The sequence below is a fragment of the Triturus cristatus genome, chromosome 1_1 (assembly GCF_964204655.1).
Source record: "Triturus cristatus chromosome 1_1, aTriCri1.1, whole genome shotgun sequence".
NCBI lineage: Eukaryota > Metazoa > Chordata > Amphibia > Caudata > Salamandridae > Triturus > Triturus cristatus.
Genome location: NC_140579.1, coordinates 405,716,831 through 405,738,232, shown reverse-complemented (window position 1 = coordinate 405,738,232; position 21,402 = coordinate 405,716,831). Strand labels below are relative to the sequence as shown.

At 48.4% G+C, this 21,402-nt stretch overlaps 1 protein-coding gene across 2 annotated transcripts in view; it reads left to right on the top strand.

Annotated features, from left to right (window-relative positions):
• Positions 1–21,402, top strand: part of LOC146870322 (flotillin-1-like) — a 259,354-nt gene that overhangs the window by 119,822 nt on the left and 118,130 nt on the right. For both annotated transcript variants that reach the window (XM_085640181.1, XM_085640178.1), the window contains exons 6-8: positions 1,492–1,611; positions 6,051–6,146; positions 10,177–10,329. In XM_085640181.1, coding sequence (XP_085496307.1) covers positions 1,492–1,611; positions 6,051–6,146; positions 10,177–10,329 — 369 coding nt within the window. The remainder of the gene's footprint in view (positions 1–1,491; positions 1,612–6,050; positions 6,147–10,176; positions 10,330–21,402) is intronic.

The following is a 21,402-nucleotide window of genomic DNA, read 5'->3' as shown; positions in this document are numbered from 1 at the left end:
TGGGGTGTGATGTGGATCCTTCTGGGGAGGTCGAGGATGAGTGTTGCCACTACGTTCAGTATTGTCTGGAGTCTCTTTAGGCGGCGTGCAGTGATTCCTATGTAGAGTGTGTTCCGTTAGTCTAGTCCGCTGGTGATGAGCGCCTGTGTGACTGCCTTCCTGGTGTTCACTGGGATCCACCTGAAGTTCTTGTGGAGCTTCCGAAGGGTGTGGAAGCAGGCTGATGAGACTGCTTCTACTTGTTTTCTACCATTTAGGAGCCGGTGGCACCTGCTGACTGTCCAGCAGGAGTCTGGCTTCCAGCGCTGCTGTCCTACCATCTCTTCCTGTCCCATGGTGTAAGCTCACAGTAGATCCCATGTGGCGCGAGAGCTCTGTGGTCACGCTGCACCCGGAGAGACTTTTTAAGAACACTTTTTTTTTTTAAACCTGTTTTTATTGACATTTTGTATTTACTGTGACATTTTGCAACATGTGACAGGGTATCCATCAACATATCCTGAACTTCGGAATAAATGCATTGTTCGTCGTGCAGTTATTAGTCCAATGCCTTGCCTGTGTGGACGTGATCCTGTGTAAAATTTCTGAACAGAATTGGGTTGGATTCGAACTGGGGAGGGAGAGGGGGAGTCCATGGAGTTTTTGGGTACTGGCGTCGTCGGTGGTCGCGGGGTGACATATGCACTGGTGGACGTGGGTCCACGTACTTCTAGGGGCCGGCAGCCGGGGGGGATGGATGGGATCATGGTTGGCCTGGCCTCCAGGTCCGATCGTTCAGTGGGACGTATAGCATAGTGCTGATAAACTAATGCTGCCTGTATGTGTTATGTGAGGGGGACTGGCGTCCGTGATCTATCTTTACTTCTTCCACTGTGAGGAACAGTGGTGCAGTGATCGGATCATACGTGACAAGGTTCATCGTCACTGTGGGACGTTGCATGTCCTTTAGGTTTAGACACTAGGGCACTGGTTACTCCCCATTGTAAAACAAAGGGAATTGGAGACCGTCCCATTGGATCGCTTCTAGCAACGTTTCATCAAGTAATGACAAACCTTGTGTGATACTGAGCGTAGAAAATAACTTACTGCAAGTGCTTGTTAATAAGTGCATCAGGAATGGTAGAAAGAAATCTCAAACCCCTCATGCCACCATTTCCTAAAATGTTCTAAAGGGCCTGGTTGGGGTAGCTATGTGCATCTCCTTCCATGTGGGAAGGTGGGTTGGAAATGTAAGCAGAATAACTCTGGGTCATAGATCAGTAGGTTCTTCGAACCTAGAAGCCAAGACTGTGCGGGTCACTGTGGCCTTCCAGGCCACTCATGTCTGCTAGTCTCCTGCAAACATCTCCCCCTGTGAGCTTGGCCTGATCCCTAACGTTAACCCGTTGACATGACATCCTCTCTGGCCATCCCCCGTCTTCTGTAAATGTGTTTCGTCCTTCTTCCCTGTTGGTTTTGTTCCCTCACCTTTTCTTGCTTCTCTCTTTCCAGGAGATCTACAAGGACCGGCAGAAGTTCTCGGAGCAGGTTTTCAAGGTGGCGTCATCGGACCTGGTGAACATGGGCATCAGCGTGGTCAGCTACACTCTGAAGGACATTCACGATGATCAGGTAGGGACGTGGCATCTTTGCCTACAGTGGGAAGAGGGTCTCTAGAGGTGGGCACTGCACTGCCACCAGTGTAGATCATGCTGGAGGCACCTGATAGGTTCTTGGGAGGCAGAGGCCGAGTGTTCTTCAAAGCCATATTACCTGCACTCGCTCGGGAACATATACATATTACCCTTCCCCACCTCTCTTGTGATTATCTGTGTTAAATCTTAGTTATATTTCTATCTCTCTTCATACCCATGCTAAGTGATTTGTGGGCAGGAAGTACTCTGCTCTGTAGTTTGTGCTTGGTTGGAAGTGTGTAGGCTGGCAGTGTGGGTTCTGTGGGAAGCTTTTTGTGTTGTGTGTAATGGCCGTAATGGTGCTCTTACCTTGCCATTTGTTGCTACGTTGAGTGTGTACTACATCAAAGAGGAGGATGGAGGGTTTTAGTTTTCAATTAATGCTGTGTTTGGCTGGAAGGATGCAGTTTGCTGGTCTGGCCTGTGTGTGACATGTTTCAATGCCATGTGTGTGAGAAAGTGCAATCTTTCTTGCATGGTATGCCCCCACTTTTTGCTGAATTGCTGAATGTACTTTGACTGAGTGTGCCCAGGACTCCTGCCAATCAGGTGTCCAGGGCCTATGTTCCTTCCCTACAAAAACCTCAAACCCAAATTGGCAAACCCTGGCCACATGTCAGCCCCTGGTAAATGGTACGCTAGGTACCCAGGGCCTTGTGACTAGGGAAGGCCTCTAAGGGCTGCAGCACTCATTGTGCCACCGTTAGAGGCCCTGTACCCTAACACACACACACACACTGCCCTTGCAGGCTGAGTGTCTGGGTACAAGACAAAACAAAGAGTCGACATGGTACACATCCCTGTGTGCCATGCCCACCACCTACACTGCCCTGGCATACATCAGTCACCCCTCTAGCTGGGTGCCCTATGCCAGTGGTGTGGGCACAGGAGCATGAGCCCTGTGCCCTACAGTACCCAGGTCCATTCCTGGGCCCTGTAAGTGCAGTGCTGCCATTTAAGAGTAAATGGTGCTGAGAGCTCGTCAAACACTAACTCCGCAGCACCATAATGGCAACACTGAAGACTGAGAAGTTTGGTATCAAACTTCTCAGCACATTAAACCCGCACTGATGCCAGTTTGGGATTTAATGTACCAAGCACCACAGAGGGCATCTTAGAGATGCCCCCTGAAACCTAACCTACAATCCACGTCTGGTCTGAGAGGCAGCCTAGGCTGCCACACAGCAGACATGTTGCTGGACCCCTGGGTTGGAGAGCCCCTGCTCTCCTGGGCCTGCAACAATGCACATCCTGGGAGAGGTGCTAGGTCTCCTCCCCCAGGATGGACAGGGGAAAGCTTCAAAGGCATGCCGCCTCTTTGAGCTTCCCCAGGTCACTTGCAGCCCCCACTCTGGCGGGAAGCCTGGCCGGAAACCCCAAATAAGGACAGGGGATGTGCCAGCCTGCCAACCCCACCTCTCAGGTGGGGGAGGCGAGGTGAAGCACATCTCCTGGCGCTCGCCATCTTGAAGATGGGAGGCCCAACCTAATCAAGACTAGGCTACTGCCCCCATCCCACAGGAGAGTGGCAGAATAGGAGGTTTACCCACCCCAGGACAGGGACCCATTGGTCCCTGCCCTTTACCTACCTGTAACGCCCCTAAATCTAGTATTTAGGGGCACCCTGAACCTTCCTTCCCCAGATTCTAGATTCCAAAATACAAAGAAGAGCAAGAAGAAAGAAGACCTGCCGTGCAGCTGCAAAGAAGAGGAAGACACAAACTGCTTTGGCCCCAGCCCTACCGGCCTGTCGACCCTCGAACCTGCTCCTGCTACATCCCGGCACCTCTTGTGGCCAGCAACCTCACAAACCCCGGAGGACCTGGCTACCTTTTGGCTCTAAGCACCTGGGACTCCCATGAGCAGAGGCTCTGCTCAAAATCAGCTTCTAATCCCTGGCAGCAGCCCGGAACCGCGAACCATGCACACTCTGCACCCGCCAAGCCTGGTCTGTGCCAGAGTGAACAAAGACCACGAGGACGACCCCCCGGCGACTGTGACCCCGAATACAGCACGCAAGGATTCACCTCGACGCTCCGGACGATGCCTGCAGCCTCAGAACCAGGTACCCCCCCAACTGCGATCAACGGAGGGTAAAATTTCCCGACACCAAAAGGCACCCCTGCACCCAGCGCCCTGCGGCCCCCTGTGCCCAACTCCTAGGTACCTACCTATCATCCAACTACCCAACTTACCTCTCGAAGTGGTGGTGGCACCTGAAGAATCTTCGTCCCCGAGCTTGCAGCCTTTTTCCAACCAGGAGCTTTCCAATTGAAATCAATTGAGCACCCGAAGGCTCAAAAGCACCCTGCACCCAGCCGCCCGAGTGGCCCTGGCAGTGTAACCTCTACACCTATCTACTTCCCCAGTTGCCCTGAGCAAGTGACCAGGAGCACAGCTCCCACAGCCGCGTGGCCTGCTAGTCAGCAGCCACCAACCAAGGCCCCCCTGCCTCCCATGGGATAACATTGGGCCTAACTCACTCTGCACCCGGCTGCCCCTGCGCCGCTGAGGGTGTTACAACTGTACCTACCTGACCCTGGGAGACCCCGAAGTCTGTGCCCAGAACCTTAACTTTGCCAGTCGAGTACTTACCCAGCAGCCGATAACTCCATTTTCTCCATAGGGTAACATTGACTGGTTTCTTCTGAAATTTCTTCTGAGTGTGGAGTTTCTAAAACTTAAAATACTCACCAAAAATCAGCCGAGTACGAAAACGAAAATACTCACCTGCTTTTAGGAGAGATCCCAGTGCTGGATCTTGGTGCCCCGCACTGACACTGAAAAATATTCACAACCGTACCTACCAGTAACCCAATTTTCTTCCATAGGAAACCATTGACTGTTCTTCTGTGAAATTTCTTCTAAGTGTCGATTTTTGCAAACTTTAAATATTCTTTAAAAATCGTCCTAACTGTGAAAACGTAATTACTTACCTGTTTTAGATAGAGATCCCAGTACTGAGTCTAGGAGCCCAGTACTGGATTACAAAAGTAACGAGAACCTACTTTACATGTAACTTGAATTTTCTTCCATAGGGAAACTGACTGTTTTTCTATGAAATTTCTTCTAAGTGTCAACTTTTAAAATAGCTAAATATTGCTTAAAAATCACAACAGTATCTAAGTCGACTTTTATCACTTGTTTCTAAGAACTGTCCCAGGACTGAATCTAGGATCCAGTCCTGGAGTTACAAAAGTAATCCTGAAAGTAATCTATTGCAAATAACTTAAAACTTCCATTGAGCTCAATGCATTATTGTGTTTGAAATTGTGTTGCCTATTGCAACAACCTGTAACCAGTATTCACAAAAGTCAATTGCATATTGCAAAAGTATTTACCTAAAGCATCTCATTCTGAGAAAGTATATTTTAATACCTATTGTTGGTTCTAAAATAAAACAGACATATATTTTTTATATAAACCATTGGCCTAGAGTTCAGCTATTGAGTGTGTGAGACCATTTGCTGACTGAGTGTGTACAACAAATGCTTTACACTGTCCTCTGATACTGCCTTACTGCTTGAACAAGCTACCACTTTAGACAGTAAGGTTATATCTAACTTTAGCCTCTGCCAAACCTCTGGGGACTGTGGACTCTGCACACACTGTACCTATTTGGGAACAGTATATACAGAGCCACTTTCTCACAATGTGTGCCACGCAATGGGTTGTTTTCCTAGTGTCTCAGTGGTCATATAATATCTGCTCGTATGTTTGGAGAGGAGCGATAGTTAGTGAGAGTGTGGCCTTGCCATACCCTCCTTTCGGGAAGGTTTGGTTCTAGATCTTGGAGGACAGCATGCAGTTTCCTGTTCCAGTCACACCCTTCTTGTGATGCTGAATGGTTATGTTTGTTGGGTTGGTTAGGAAAGCATCAACAGTAGGGTGTTTTGGGTCTAGAGTGAAGAGTTCAATTGTGGGAGAATATTGCGAGTTCTACTGGGATGAAGTTTGGAGCGCAGCTGTAGGTGGGCAGGTAGGTGATGCATAGTGGCTTGAAGAGCAGAATCTGGCAACGAGTAGCCAGTGAAGGTCTATGGTATTGTGATCCCGCAGGCAGATATGTAGTAGATATGGCTACCGCATTGTGGATTCTTTGATGTAGGAAGAGTGGGTCACCTAGTTGGAGGCCGGGTGTGATGGTACTAGGTAGATAGTAGAATGGAGCTTCTGTGGGAACTATAGGTGTAGGAAGATGCAATGAAGTTTGTACGGTGTAGAAGGCACTTCTTATAACTTGGTTCACTTCAGGGACTACTTCTCACTTGCTAATCCTATATTTGCTAATTTCCTGCCCCACACCCCCCTCTACTAGGATTGCTTGAACTCTCTCAACTGCTGTTTACGTATTCCTTCTTTTCGCCATTCTCTTAGGATTACCTGCACTCGCTGGGAAAAGCCAGGACGGCACAAGTTCAGAAAGATGCCAGAATGGGAGAAGCAGAAGCGAAACGTGATGCAGGCATTAAGGTGAGACCATCTGGGTGCCGTGGAAATTGAGTGTGGGCACATCTGTGTCTAGATTTATTGATCTTTGAAAATAGCAGGACACATCTCCCTCAGACCTTCTTACCTGCCTCCCACAGCGCCATCACCACATCTTTTTTCGTCTAATTTTGTAATATCGTCAGATGTCTGCGATCTGTGAGCTAAGCCTTCGTTTTAACCTTGGCTCTCTTACTTTCTCCATTCCATGGTGACATTATGGAATTCTAAATGATATTCTGAAGGTTATGACTACCCTACAATGACCTACGGAGAGAAAGTGCACACATCGTTCGCACAGACATGATCACAGTTAAAAAGAAAGCACAGGAGCATAATACTTGTTAGTCTAACCTGAGGACATACCCTGTTTTGAGTAAAATTAGGACATTATCCAGATGTATTCCTTTTCCACTTCTGCCAAACAATTCTGATATACTGGTAATTGGAATGTGTGCCTTCTAAGAGCTGTACCAGGTGCTCTAGGAACTGTCCTAGGTGCCTTGAGCTACAGTGTCAAAGAGCTGGACCCAAGCCACTCACTCTACCGCCTCCTTTTTGCTTCTTCCCACTGACAGTCCTGTGTATATACAGTTTCTAGTGTTGACCACTCTTGAGAGAACCCTCTTCTGCTCATGGTTGGGTTGGTCCCTTGTAGGAAAGTGGGTTTCTGTCCCACTTTTTGCCAGACTACTGATGCACTTTTTCTTGGTGTGCCCTGGGTTCCTGCCAATCAGCTTCCCAGGGCCTGTGTTCTTTCCCCAAAAACAAACCGAATTGGCATCTCTGGCCACATGTCAGCCCCTGCTAAATTGTACCACAGGTACCCAGGGCACTGTAACCAGAGAAGGTCTCTAAGGGCTGCAGCACTTATTGTGCCACCCTTAGAGGCCCTGTACCCTGACACTCACACACTGCCTTTGCAGACTGAGTGCCTTGGTGCAGAACAAAGTGAAGAGTCGACATGGCACATATCCCTGTGTGCCATGCCCACAAACCACTGCCCTGGCATACATCAGTCACCCCACTAGCTGGGTGCCCTATGCCAGTGGTGAGGGTACAGGAGCATGAGCCCTGTACCCCTACAGTGCCCAAGTCCATTCCTGGGCACTGAAGTGCAGTGCTGCCATTAAGAGTATATGGTGCTGGGAGTTTGTCATTACGAACTCCACAGCATCATAATGGCTACACTGAAGACTGGGAAATTTGGTATCAAACTTCTCAGCACATTAAACCCACACTGGTGCCAGTGTGGGATTTAAAGTAAAATGCACAACAGACGGCATCTTAGAGATGCCCCCTGAAATTCGACCAACTACTAGTGACCTGACTGAGTGGCTGCTTAGGCTGCCACCACCAGACATGTTTCTGGACCCCTGGGTCGAGAGCTCACTGCTCTGAGGCCTGAAACAATGCACATCCTGGGATGAGGTGCCAAGCCTCCTCCCCCAGGATGGCCAGGTTTCACGAAGGAGAGACTTCAAAGGCATGCCGCCTTTTGTGAGCCTCTCCAGACCAATTGCTACTTTCAGCAACTGGTCCCCACTGGTTCTACCCCCACTTTGGGCGGGAGAACCGGTGGGAAAACAAGTGAAGAAAAGAGGTGTGCCCACCTCTGCCAACTCCACCCGTCAGGTGGGGGAGGCGAGGTGAAGCACAATCTTGAGGCCTCGCCATCTTGAGGTTGGGGGACCCAGCCAACCAGGGACAGGCTCCTGCCCCCCTCCCACTGGAGAGTGGCAGAATAGGGGGTGTACCGACCCCAGGGAAGGGACCCATTGGTCCCTGCCCTTAACCTACCTGTAACGCTCCTAAATTTAGTATTTAGGGACCCCCTGAACCTTCCTTCCTCGGATCCAGCAGCCACAAGAAAAAGAAGAGAAGGACGAGAAACCGTGCAGAGCTAAGAAGAGGACGACGCCCACTGACTTGGCCCCAGCCCTACAGGCCTGTCTCCCCTCGAACCTGCTCCTGTAAAACCCAGACGTGTCCAGCGGACAGCAACCTCAAAAACCCCAGAGGACCTGCCTGCCTTCACTTACCAAGCTGTTTCTCCCATGAACACTGTACGTGTTTGAACTGCAGCTTCTGGTGCCAGCCAGGAACCGCGAATCCAGCCCACACTGCACCCGCCGAACCCGGCCCGAGCTCGAGTAGAAAAATACCACGAGGAGGTCCCCCCGGCGATCCTGACCCGAGATCCGGCGACTCCTGACCTGCCTCAAGTCTTCAGACGACTCCTGCAGCCTCAATCCAGAGGACCCCCCTACCGTGACCAGAGCGGGTAAGAAAATACGACGTCCCAAGGCACCCCTGCACCCGATGCCCCACAGCCTTGTGTGCCCAACCCAGCGTTGCCTAACCAACCCTCAACATCCCAACTTACCCTTCGAAGTGGTGGTCACTCCTGGAAGATCCTCGTCCCCGAGCCTGCAGTGTTTCTTTGTCAAGGAGAATCTCCATTGAAATCAACGGGGCACCCGACCTCAAAACAGCACCCTGCACCAGGCCGCCCTACTGCTGCTGAGGGTGCCCCCTTGGTGCTAACTTGGTCCCCAACTTTCCCTGAGCTTAACCCTAGGAGCTTTAGTCCCACAACCCCGTGGCCTGCTTACCCGCAGCCGCCAACCGGAGCCCCCCTATCCTCCATTGGATAACATTGGGCCTCAACACTCTGCACCCGGCCGCCCAAGTGCCGTCTGAGTGCCGCTGAGGGTGCAACAACAGTGCATCACTGACCCTGGGAGACCCCTGAGTCTAACCCCAGGACCCTAACTCCAAAGACCGATTACCTACCTGGAAACCGATAACCTCTTTTTCCTCATAGAATAACATTGACACCTTTTCACCCAAAAAGTTTGTAATTGTCGACTTTTGAAAACTGAGAATATTCCTTAAAAATTACCCGATTAACAAAAACGCATTTTCTCAACTGTTTTCAGGAAATGTCCCAGTGCTGAATCTAGGTATCCAGCACTGAGTAAGAAAAGTATCGTTAAAGTAACTTACCTGCTAAGTGAATTTCCTCCCGTAGGATAACATTGGTGATTCTATGTGAAAGTGTCAACTTTTGAAATACAATAATATTCTTTAAAAATCGTACCTCTAAGTAAAATGAATTTGCTCAACTGTTTTCTGGAAATGTCCCAGTGCTGAATCTAGGATCCAGCCCTGTGTTAGCAAAAGTAATCTGAAAAGTAATCAATTGCATTTTACTTAAAAAGCCCATCTATTTGAATGTACTATACCTGCAAAGTATTGCAGACTGCGTACTTAAACTGTAACCAAAATCAGTACAAGTTATACTGCAATTTTGAACTGTGTTCATACAAGTAATCTACTACTGCAAAGTATTTTTATGCTTACATGTGCCAGGCTTGCTTGGTTCTAGAAATAAAACAGTATATTTTTTATACAAAAACCATTGGCCTGGAGTTCAGTTCTTGAGTGTGTGAATTCATTTGCTGACTGTGTACATCAACTGTTTAACACTGTCCTCTGATACTGCCTTACTGCTCGACCAAGCTACCACTTTAGAGAGTAAGGTTTTATCCAACTTTAACCTCTCCCAAACCTCTGGAGACCCTTGGACTCTATACACACTGTACCTCATTTTGGTGCAGTATATATAGATCCAGTTTCTTACATCCCTCTTCTAATCTCTGCTCTCCTCTTTCCCTCTTCAGGAAGCAAGTCCCTCTTCTAATCTCTTTTCTTCTCCTTGCCTCTTCAGGAAGCAAGTCCCTCTTCTAATCTCTGCCCTCCTCCTTGCCTCTTCAGAAAGCAAGTCCCTCTGCTAATCTCTGCCCTCCTCCTTGCCTCTTCAGGAAGCAAGAACCTCTTCTAATCTCTGCCCTCCTCCTTGCCTTTTCAGGAAGCAACTCCCTCTTCTAACCTCTGCCCTCCTCCTTGCCTCTTCAGGAAGCAAGTCCCTCTTCTAATCTCTGCCCTCCTCCTTGCCCCTTCAGGAAGCAAGTCCCTCTTCTAATCTCTGCCCTCCTACTTGCCTCTTCAGGAAGCAAGAGCCATGCAGGAGAAGGTGTCAGCTCAGTACATCAGCGAGATCGAGATGGCGAAGGCCCAGCGGGACTTTGAGTTGAAGAAAGCAACCTATGACATCGAGGTGAACACGAGGAAGGCAGAGTCAGACCTGGCCTACCAGCTGCAGGTGAGTTACCTAGGCAGGAATCAAGGGCGAGGCTGAGAATCTGTGATTGATGCCAAGGATGAAGCACCGTGGTGGGGGGAGAAGGCTAGAGTCACCGGTGTGTTTTGTTTTGGGGCTCTAAGTCAAATGTGTTGTCAGTCCCTGAGTGAGAAAGCGTTCTTGGAAATAAATCCCTGTGTGCCTTGTGACCCTCAGCTCAGTATTATCACACTACAGCCAGTAATGAGGAAGATAGCTCTTTGGAAACCTGTGCTTGACTTCAGTCTAGAAGTGACACAAGTCTAGCACTTCCCAATTTAATAGCAATTTAACAATTTGTAGGTCCACAGTTTAACACTAGACTCGAAAGGATTTCTTAAATGATTTAAAATTAGTGTTCAAGGCTTGTGTGGCTGGCGATACACATGCTCTGCATTCTTCCGCCATCTAATGTTGGGTCCAGATCTGTGCAAGATGTTTTGCAGCATGAATCCTTTTCTGGGTTCATATGCTGTGCATTTTTCCGCCATCTAGTGGTCTGGTTTGGAATGGTCTTTGTGTTTTTTTTTTTTTTTTTGCTTGGGGCGGCGTCTAACACCATTTGGTGCTAGGTTTATCCCTTGTGTGTCGTCAGACTGCGCACCGGAAGTTCCTGTGTGGTAGCCATCTTCAGATTCTTTTTTCCGTTGTTGGGTCTGGAAGCAAAGGGAGACACTCTGAAGTTTTGGATGAAATCCACGAAAGAATAAAGGAATTTGAGTGAAAAAACCATTGTTCATCGACTGAGAAGACACCGTAGAAGGAGAAAGACCTCCGGACTCCTTTCTGTCGGGCAACCCCGACAGAGCAACAACGGAAATGGGTCAAAAGAGGGCGAGGTAGGGGCCATGGAAAATCCCCCCTTTCAAATTCTCACCAAAGTGCCACCACAAGTTTGCACAGTGCGATTCACACAACGTTTGTAACCTCAGCCAGCCGAGGGATCACAAGGATAAAGAGTGTGAGGCCTACGCAGTGTTCATGTTCAAGGTACGCCGAAAGCAGAGGGAGGACCATCAAGCAGTCATGGTCCAAAGCCAGAAACAACCATTGCTGAGGGACTTTGGCCTCTCAAACAATGAGGATGACCAGGGAGTGCCCACAGAATCGACACAGGGGTCAGACATCGAGATCCTCGAAGGGGACGTCGAGAAGAGGCGTACCGCGAAGAAGGCGACAAAAGGCAGAGAAAAAAACAGACAAGGTAAGAAACCATCAACTGTCGGAAACCAAGAGCCACAAAAAGAAGGCACAAAAACAGCCCAGGCGTTGAAGAAAATGACGACCAAGGGTTAGCCGTGACCAAGAGAACCCCACGGTTCCCACACCAGGGCTACTGACGAGGGAAGATCGTCGAAACCGACGGAGGCAAGCGCCGAATGAGAGCCCGCGAAGGAGAAGCCCACAAACTCTGAGCCAGAAACCACCACACCCAAGAAGAGGATCTCCCCGGCCTCAGACGCCGAAAGGGGCCTCGAGGTGGAGAAAAAGAAGAGACGCCTCGAAGCGGAAATGGCAGCACTCAACGGAAGGAGGAGTTCAACGAGGCACTGAAGGAATTTTGAAGAAGAGAAAGATATCATCAAAGCTCTGGCATCCCCCGAACTGCACAAAGAAAATGTCGAAGAGGAGCTCGATGCTCCAGAAGAGGTGGAAGCCTTAGGGACTTTCAAGGAAGAATGGAATGATCTTGACACAGAAAGCCCAGAAGAGGAGGTCAGTAGCTATCGCTCGCAGGCTTCGCCACCAGACGACATAGACTTCTACAACAGTCTCCTGAAGAGAGCAGCTGATACCTTCAAGGTCCCCCCTTAGAGGAGGAGAAAGGAGACTCCTGCTTCCTCCTAGAGACATTGGTATCATTCACCAAGGGGACACAATACTTTCCAATGCTACCAAGCTTTCTGGATCGGGGCAAGGATTGCTTCAAGGCGCCTGCCTCAGCAAAGGGGGTAACCCAAAGGTTGAGAAAAAATACAAACCCTCCACAAAGGATGCTAAATACATTCAGGAGAACAAAGTGTCAGACTCCATCATTGTCACCACAGCAAGAAGGAGCAACATTCACTACTCCACTGGCCCACCCCCAGAGAGAGAAAGCAAAAGAATGGACATGGTGTTGAGAAAGATGGAGAGGGAGGCAGCAAGACAATTTCGCATTGCAAACTCCAGTGCCCGCCTGAACAGGTATGGCCACCAACAATGAAATGACATTGAAGAACTGATGAACAAGCTCCCAGAAGAGGATAAAAAGAGAGCAAAATCCATCATACAAGAGGGAAAGAACATAGCAAATGCCTGCCTGAAATCAGCCCTTGACGTAGCTGATACAGCCAACAGACAAATGTGCACAGGCACAACGTTAAGAAGGTACGTCTGGCTCCGAATAGGCTTCAAGCAAGAGGTCCAAACCTCAATTATTAAAAAAACCCTTCACAGGAGATGCCCTGTTTGGAAGTGAGGTGGATGAATCCCTACAACAAATAAAGGACAATGAGGTGGCCAGGGCTATGTGAGCCCTGCAACAGAGGGGCACCTTCAAGGGGGAAGGTTTTAACCTCAGAAGACCTACAGGAAGGGAAGTCTTCTCAACAGGCCAACAAAATCAAACTCAAGCCGGCGGACAACAATCAAACCAGCAGTCAGGATACCAAGCCTGGCAACAGCAACCATGGCAGCCCTTTCAGGGCAGAGAAAGAGCCAGGGGACAACCCTCGAGAGAGAGGGGGAGGAGCAAACTCCAAGTGTCTTGCCCACAACAAAAGACCCCCACACACCACCAGTGGGAGGCAGAGTAGTGCATCACCTACTTCAATGGAAAAATATCACCAAAGGCACTTTCATTTTAAACGTGGCACGTCACAGCTATTGTATGGAACTAACAAACAAACCCCATCAAATCCACCAAGAAAGCAGAAAGTCCAAGGAACAGAACTCTTACAATTGAGACAAGAAATAATGGATCTCTTACAAGAACAAGCAGTAGAGAAGCACTTCAAAGGAAACTATTCACCTTACATCTTGGTACCAAAGCAAGATCTCACGCTAAGACCCATCTTAGACCTCGGATTCATAAACAAATTCATTTGCACGCAGCATTTCAAAATGTCAACACTACAGGAAGTAATCCCACAGCTGGAAAAAATGGGATTTTATGGCAACAATAGATCTAAAGGACGCCTATCTACACATCCCCATTGTGAGAAAGTGCCCTCTTTCTGCATGGTTGACCCCACTTTTTGCTGATTTGCTGATGTACTTTGACTCCTGTGAACACCGGATTTGTTAATCTCTAACCTCTGGCCTTGGCCAGAAACCACGAATCCGCACCACTCTGCACCCGCCAGCCACAACCTGAGGTCTAGTGGGCAAACACCGCGAGGAGGTCACCCCGGCAATCCTGACCTGAGATCCGGTGACCCCTGACCTGCCTCAAGCCTCCTGCCGACGCCTGCAGTCTAAATCGAGAAGGCCCCCCTAACCGCGACCAGGAGCTGGTAAGAAGATCCGACCCCAAAAGGCACCCCTGCACCCAACGCCCCACGGACTTGTGTGCCCAAACTGATGGTGCCTAACCAATGTCCAACTTACCTCTTGAAGTGGTGGTTGCACCCATAAGACCTTCGTCCCCAAGCCTGCAGTGTCTTTGCAAACCGGAGGTTCTCCATTGAAAACAGGGCGCCCGACGTCGAAACAGCCCCCTGCACCCGGCCGCCCTAGTGCCGTTGAGGGTTCACCTTTGGTGCTAATTTGCTTCCCCATTTGCCCTGAGCTGAAGTCCAGGAGCTTTGCTCCCACAACCAAGTGGCCTGCTTGCCAGCAGCCACCAACCCGAGGCCCCCTATCCCTATTGGATAACATTGGGCCTCATCACTCTGCACCCGGCCGCCCTAGTGCCGCTGAGAGTGTAACTAGAGTGCATCCTTGACCCTGGGGGACCCCTGAGTGTAACCCCAGAACCTCAACTCCCACTACCAAATACTTACCTCAAAACTGATAACACTATGTTCGAGTAATATGAGCTGCAGATTGTACACTGTGCATAGATTGCCATCTGGTGTTGGGCTTGGGTGTTTGCATGTTGTTTTTGTCTTCGAAGAAGTGTTGTAGTCACGAGACTGGTGACTCCTCCTTCGGTCGACAGTGCGCATGGGCGTCGGCTCCATCGTTAGATTGTTTTTTCCCGCCATCGGGTTTGGATGTGACTTGGTGTGCTCCAGGTCTGTGTCGTTATCGAACCCCCTTTCGACGCGCAATCACAGTTAACAGACTGTATTGTCTTGATCGCATTCCTTTCGACGTGCACCCTTGACAACTTTCAAATAAACTTTGACGCCTGCGGACTTTGACGTGGACCGCTGGGCCTACCCGTGCCGGTAAAGATGGACGTCGATGGAATACTCCCTTTAAGAAATGTCCCAAGTGTGGTGCTAAATTCCCACACTCTGACTTTCATCCTGTCTGTAATCTGTGCCTCTCTCCAGAACATCGAGAGGACGATTGCGAGACTTGTCTATCCTTCAAATCCAATAACACCATCCAGGATCCTCTAGCTCGACGCCACGAGATGTCTCGAGGCACAGGTTCCATTCCGGACATCTTCCACCCAGGTCATGATAGCCTTCCGGAGCCAGAACAGGAAGAACAGGTCCTGGACTCTGAAGCAGACGTCTCCGACGCCAAAGATGATATCACCCCGCTCAAAGGAACGTGAGTACCGAGACCCCCGCCCCTCCCAAGTCCATAACAAAGGCTCCAGTGACACCTTCGCCTCCTGGCTCAGGTACACACCGTACAAAAACTTTGAGCGCCCCGCCGCCGAAGGACAAAGAAAAGTCTGCCGGCTGGAGCCAACACCCCGGTCCCGAAAAGTAATCTTCGGCACCGACAGCTCAGTCGTCCGAGATGCCGCGCCCTCCTCCGTCGACACCGGATAAACATTCGGCACCAAAACCGACAAAAGATCCCTCGGCACCGAAGCAACCGGAAAAAATGTCGGCACCCTAGCAGCCGGATAAGGCATCAGCACCAAAGCAGCCGGATAAGACCTCGCCACCGAAGCACACAGAAAAGACTTTAGGCACCGAAAACATTAAAGGACAAATCTCCCATAACTAAGCCTCCTAAACAAACCCCTCCGGAGCCGAAACAACCCGCACCGAAGGCCTTGGAACCAGGGAAAGCTTCTGTACCGGACACTGTCACTAAACAGCCAAGAACAGTTTCCAAGGAGAAATCTTCTACACCAAAGAAAACTATCGATTCCGAAGACCTTTTTTTCCCCAATCTGTAACAAACTACCATCTTAAATCACCCAAAGACTGGTCATGTAGTTACCAAGCTACCTACAAAGAGGAAACCAGAACATTTGCCACATGCTCCAGTTCCTCCAAAGAAATTACACATAGCTACTAATACTTTACCACCACCTTCACCTCCTCCACAAATTAACCCTAATTTACTCATTTCTCCAGCACAGTCTCCACAACCAGAGGATAGTGACGATGCACAGGAGGATGGGCAAGAAGATGAAGACATAGTACCATTAGACACTGAGGATCCGGATGACCCACCACAGGATCCAGACCCATGGCATGACTAGAATACTGATCCTGATCTAACTAATGATCCGGATTTCTATCCCTCAAAACCATCTCCGCCAGATGACCATGTGGGTTTTGCTCAACTAATCAATAGGGCTGCAACATACCATGGAGTCAAACTACTCTCAGATCCTAGAGAAGAGGATTTTCTGCTAGAGACCTTTGATCAACCACAGAAATCTACTCCTGTCTTGCCCATGCTAAAAGGTCTTCTTAGACACGCTCCTGAGGTGTTCAAGGACCCAGTTAGAGCTCGGGTTCTTAACCCCAGAATAGATTTTTAAAAAAGTATAAGGCAGCTCCCACTGACCCCATATACATCAATGGTCAAATTCCTTTAGATTCACTGGTTGTAGCCAATGCACGTAAGAGGGCAAACTCTCAGGGGTCAGGTGACACACCACCTCCTGATAAAGAATCTAAATTATTAGAAGCATTAGGCAAACGTATGGCGTTTCAAGCCGCAAACTCCTGGAAAATAGCCAACACACAATCCCTTCTGGCAAGATATGATAGGGCCCATTACGATGAGCTGGAAAAGCTCATTCAACACCTACCTCAACAATATAAGGACAAAGCCAATGACCTTATACAGGAAGGCAAACTAATAACTAATACATCCATCAAATGCGCGCTCGACGCAGCAGACACCGCATCCCGCGCAGTAAATACCAGTGTTTTGCTACGCAGACACGCCTGGCTCAGGGTATCTGGTTTTAAATAAGAGGTACAAAATACCATCCTTAATCAGCCCTTTGACCAGGAGCACCTCTTTGGCACTGCAGTGGACACATCTTTAGAAAAGATAAAAAAGGACACAGAGACTGCCAAGTCTATAGGAGCCCTACAGTCACCCTCTACTAGAGGCTCCTTTTGCTGTTCCTTCTATAGAGCAGGCTCCAAGACAAATAACACCCGAACACCTGGCCTCATCAGAAAAAAGTCCCAACCAGGGCTACATTTCCAGAGGATACACTAGAGGAGGTCACAGGGGGAACAACAACAAGGGTAGAGGCAGGGGTAACAACACCCGCAACTCCCCTAATACCAAACAGTGAATTCCCTGCGCTTCCCCCCCCAATCATCTCACTCCTGTCGGGGTCACCTCTCACAGTTCCTACCTGTCTGGAATTCCATCACAACAGACAAGTGGGTAAGACAAATTATCCAGTATGGTTATTGCCTGAAACTCACTTCTACTCCTCCCAAACAGCGTCCAATGTCATCAGAACACCTGACGCTCCTCAAACAGTTGGTTCTAGCAATGTTATAAAAACATGCAATAGAGCCAGTTCCCTTGCCTCATCAAGGGACAGGGGTCTATTCCCTCTATTTTCTAATCCCAAAAAAGGACGGCTCTCTCAGACCAATACTGGACCTCAGACCGCTCAACTTTTACATCCAATCAGACCACTTCCACATGATCACTTTACAACAAGTGCTTCCACTACTACAGCTAGGCGACTTTCTCTCCACTCTAGATCTAAAGGACGCCTACTTCCACATTCCCATTCATCCCGCTCGCAGGAAATATCTCAGATTTGTGGTAGATGGTCATCACTACCAGTTCAAAGTTCTCCCATTCGGAGTCCGCACAGCACCCAGCGTTTTCACCAAGGGGCCGCAGCCCATTTGAGAAGACCGCAGATTCATGTCTTCCCTTACCTGGACGTTTGGCTCATAAAAGCAAAATCCCACAACAGCTGTGTTCAACACACACTCCGTACAATACAATTGCTTCACAGTCTGGGATTCACAATAAATCTGGGCAAATCCCATCTCCAACCGTCCAGAATACAACAATATCTAGGAGCTACAGTAAATACTTCCACAGCCCTAGCATATGCCAATCCAGTCGGGATAAGTGCTATTCAAACACTAGTTCAAAGATTTTAGCCACAACACTCACAACCAGCACGAGTGTTCATGCAACGAATAGGGATGATGTCCTCTTGCATTTTTCTCGATCCTCATGCAAGAATTCAAATGCATCCATTACAAGACTGTCTAGCACGTCAATGGAACTAGGCTCAAGGTCAGCTAACCGATCTGGTGTTGGTAGACGACTGCACCCATCGCTCTCTGCAGTAGTGGACCACACAAAATCTTTCCAAAGGGCGGTCGTTCCTCGAGCCAGTCCCACAGATAGTGCTAACAACAGACGCATCGCTCACCGGCTGGGGAGCACAACTTCAAACCCATACCGTTCAAGGTGTCTGGATCCCCCCTCCCCCCAACAAAAACTATTTCACATCAACTACCTGGAATTGTTAGCAATCTTCCTAGCATTGAAATCTTTTCAACTGCACCTGCTAGGCAAAGCTGTCCTGATCCTTACAGACAACATGACAGCAATGTATTACATACAGAAGCAAGGGGGGACACACTCCCTACAGTTATCACACCTAGCGCAGAGCATGTGGAGATGGGCCATTCCGCAAAAGATATACCTCCATGCAGAACATCTTCTGGGGGTACACAATCAGATTGCGGGTCTGCTCAGCTGCCAGGCACAACAGATACACAAATGGGAAATTCATCCTCAAGTTCTTCTTCCATTCTTTCGCATGTGGGGACACCCAGAAATAGATCAGTTTGCCACACACCAAAACGCAAAATGCCCAAACTTCGCATCCAGTTATCCACACCCATTGTCCAAAGGCAATGCGCTATGGATGCATTGGTCAGGCAACTTTGCTTACGCTTTTCCGCCTCTCCCACTCATTCCATTACTGGTGAGGAAACTCAAACAACATTCCCTCACAATGATCCTAGTTGCTCCAACATGGGCAAGACAACCATGGTTCACAACTCTATTGGATCTATCAGTAGTACCACATCAAAAGCTTCACCTCTCACCCAAGCTTCTTACTCAGAACCATGGAGAGATAAGGCACCCAGATCCCAATCAACTCAACCTTGCGATCTGGCTCCTGAAATCTTAGAGTTTGGCTACCTTAATCTCCCGCCAGACTGTATGAACATTATCAAAGAAGCTAGATGCCCTACCACAAGGGCATGCTATGCAGCAAAATGGAAGAGAATTGTCATTTATTCCACGCACAACAATATCAACCCACTAGATGCTTCCATTCAGAACATCATCTGTTACCTCTTGCATCTACAACAATGTAACCTAGCGTATACATCTATAAGGTTACATCTAGCCGCCATAGCACCCTACCTACAAAAAAGACAACATTTGTCCTTGTTTAGAGTTCCTGCTATCAAAGCTTTTATGGAAGGACTTAAAAGAATAATTCAACCAAGACTCCCACCCTTTCCAGTGTGAAACCCTAATATAGTCCTTACCCGACTGATGGGTCCTCCCTTTGAACCTCTCCACAAATGTGAACTACAGTTCCTCGCTTGGAAAGTAGCCTTTTTGGGTGCTATCCCATCGCTCAGAAGAGTGAGTGAACTCCAGGCATTAACCACACAAGAACCATTTTTATAAATCCATCATAATAAAGTGGTTCTTAGAACAAACCCATTTTTTTTTACCCAAAGTAGTATCTGCCTTCCATCTCAAACAGTATTTTTTCCTCAACCAGACTCAGTGGCAGAAAGAGCTCACTCCACACTCCTTAAATGTTAAAAGAGCAATACTCTACTAGAATGAAAGAACAAAATCCTTTTGGTAAACCAAACAACTTTTTGTGGCTTTCTTTCCACCTCATAAGGGAAATCCTATTTCCAAAACAGGAATTGCAAGGTGGATTGTAAAATGCAAACAAATATGCTATATCAAAGCCAAGCTAACATTAACCATTCCCCTCGAGCTCATTCTACACGCAAACTAGGGGATTCTTAGGGCATATTCCCCTAGTTGACATCTGCAAAGCAGCAACTTGGGCTACACCACACACCTTCAGAAGACACTATTGTGTAGATGTGCAGGCAAAATAACAAGCTAGTGTGGGCCAGGCTGTATTAAGAACACTTTTTCAAACCACTACAACAGATACAGGTAGTCACCGCTAAGGAGGTAACTGCTGTATAGTGTATGCAAAAGTATTCATTCTGCAGCTCATATGCCTTGAACGGAAAATGCTACTTACCAGTATGCATCTGTTCTTGGCATGTAGAGCTGCAGATTCGCATACGCCCACCCGCCTCCCCAGATACCTCTATCTGTTCCAGTACTATCTTACTTAGATACATTACACATGGATATCTCTTTCTACTTCTTACTACTCCATTGTAACCCTTCGTGGCAAAAACAATCTAAGGATGAAGTCGATGCCCATGCGCACTATTGTCCTAGGGAGGAGTCACCTACCTTGTGACCACAAAGACTTCTTCCAAGACAAAAACAAACTGCAAATATCCGAGCCCAACACCTGATGGCGATCTATGCAAAAGTATACGAATCTTCAGCTCTACATGCCAAGAACAGATGCATACTGGTAAGTAGCATTTTCCTTTCAAACACAGAATGTAAAATTCACCTTCACTAAAAGATGCATCTTTAGATTCTGAGTTCAGGCATACTAAACTTTATTTTCTTACCTAATTCCCCGGGACAGTTCTGTTTATAAGATGTTATAAACAAACTTCCCATTCTGTCCTATGGGGACCAGGTAGCCTTGCAGTAGCAAAAAAGGAAAGGGGCCGTAATTCGCTACCAGGACATGCCACACACAACAGGGCATGTCCTACCTTTCACATACACCGTGCCAGGCCCACGGGGTACCTTGGGCCTACCTTAGGGGTGGCGGACATTTAAGAAAAGGGAAGGTGGGGGACGGACAAGTGTGGGCACTTGCCAGTTGACATGGCGGTACCAGACCGCACACGGGCTCTGCGATGGCAGACCCGAGTTACCTTTTACGGGCCATTCGTGTGGGTGCCACAATCCAGTGCTGCAGCCCATCAACGGCATTTGATTCACAGGCCCTGGCACACGCAGTGCACTTTACTAGGGACTGACACATGAATCAAACAGGCCAATCATGGAAACACCAATCCATAACACATTTTACCACAGGAGCACTTGCACTTTACCACTGATCAGCAGTGAGAAAAGTACGCAGAAACACTACGGCAGCAAAAACAGAGTCAAAACCGGGAGGTCAGAAAGCAAAAAAAGCAGGGGAAACACGCCAAAAGATGCCAAGTCTAACACAGCACTAGTCATCAAAAGATTCCTTGAGGAGTCCAATAGGATTTCACCACAAAGGAAGGCTCCAGCCCCAATGTGGAGCTTAAACACAGTCTTAACGCAGCTAATGTCAGCATCATTCAAGCCCATGCACAAAGCAGAACTCAAATACATCACCATAAAGACTGCTTTCTTAATAGCCATAACATCTCTACGACGAGTAAGTGAACTACAAGCGTTAACGTTTGAGCAACCGTACATGCAGATCCACAAGGACAAGGTTATCCTAAGGACCAACCCTCAATTCCTATCTAAGGTAGTGAGCAAATTCCACATGAACCAAAACAT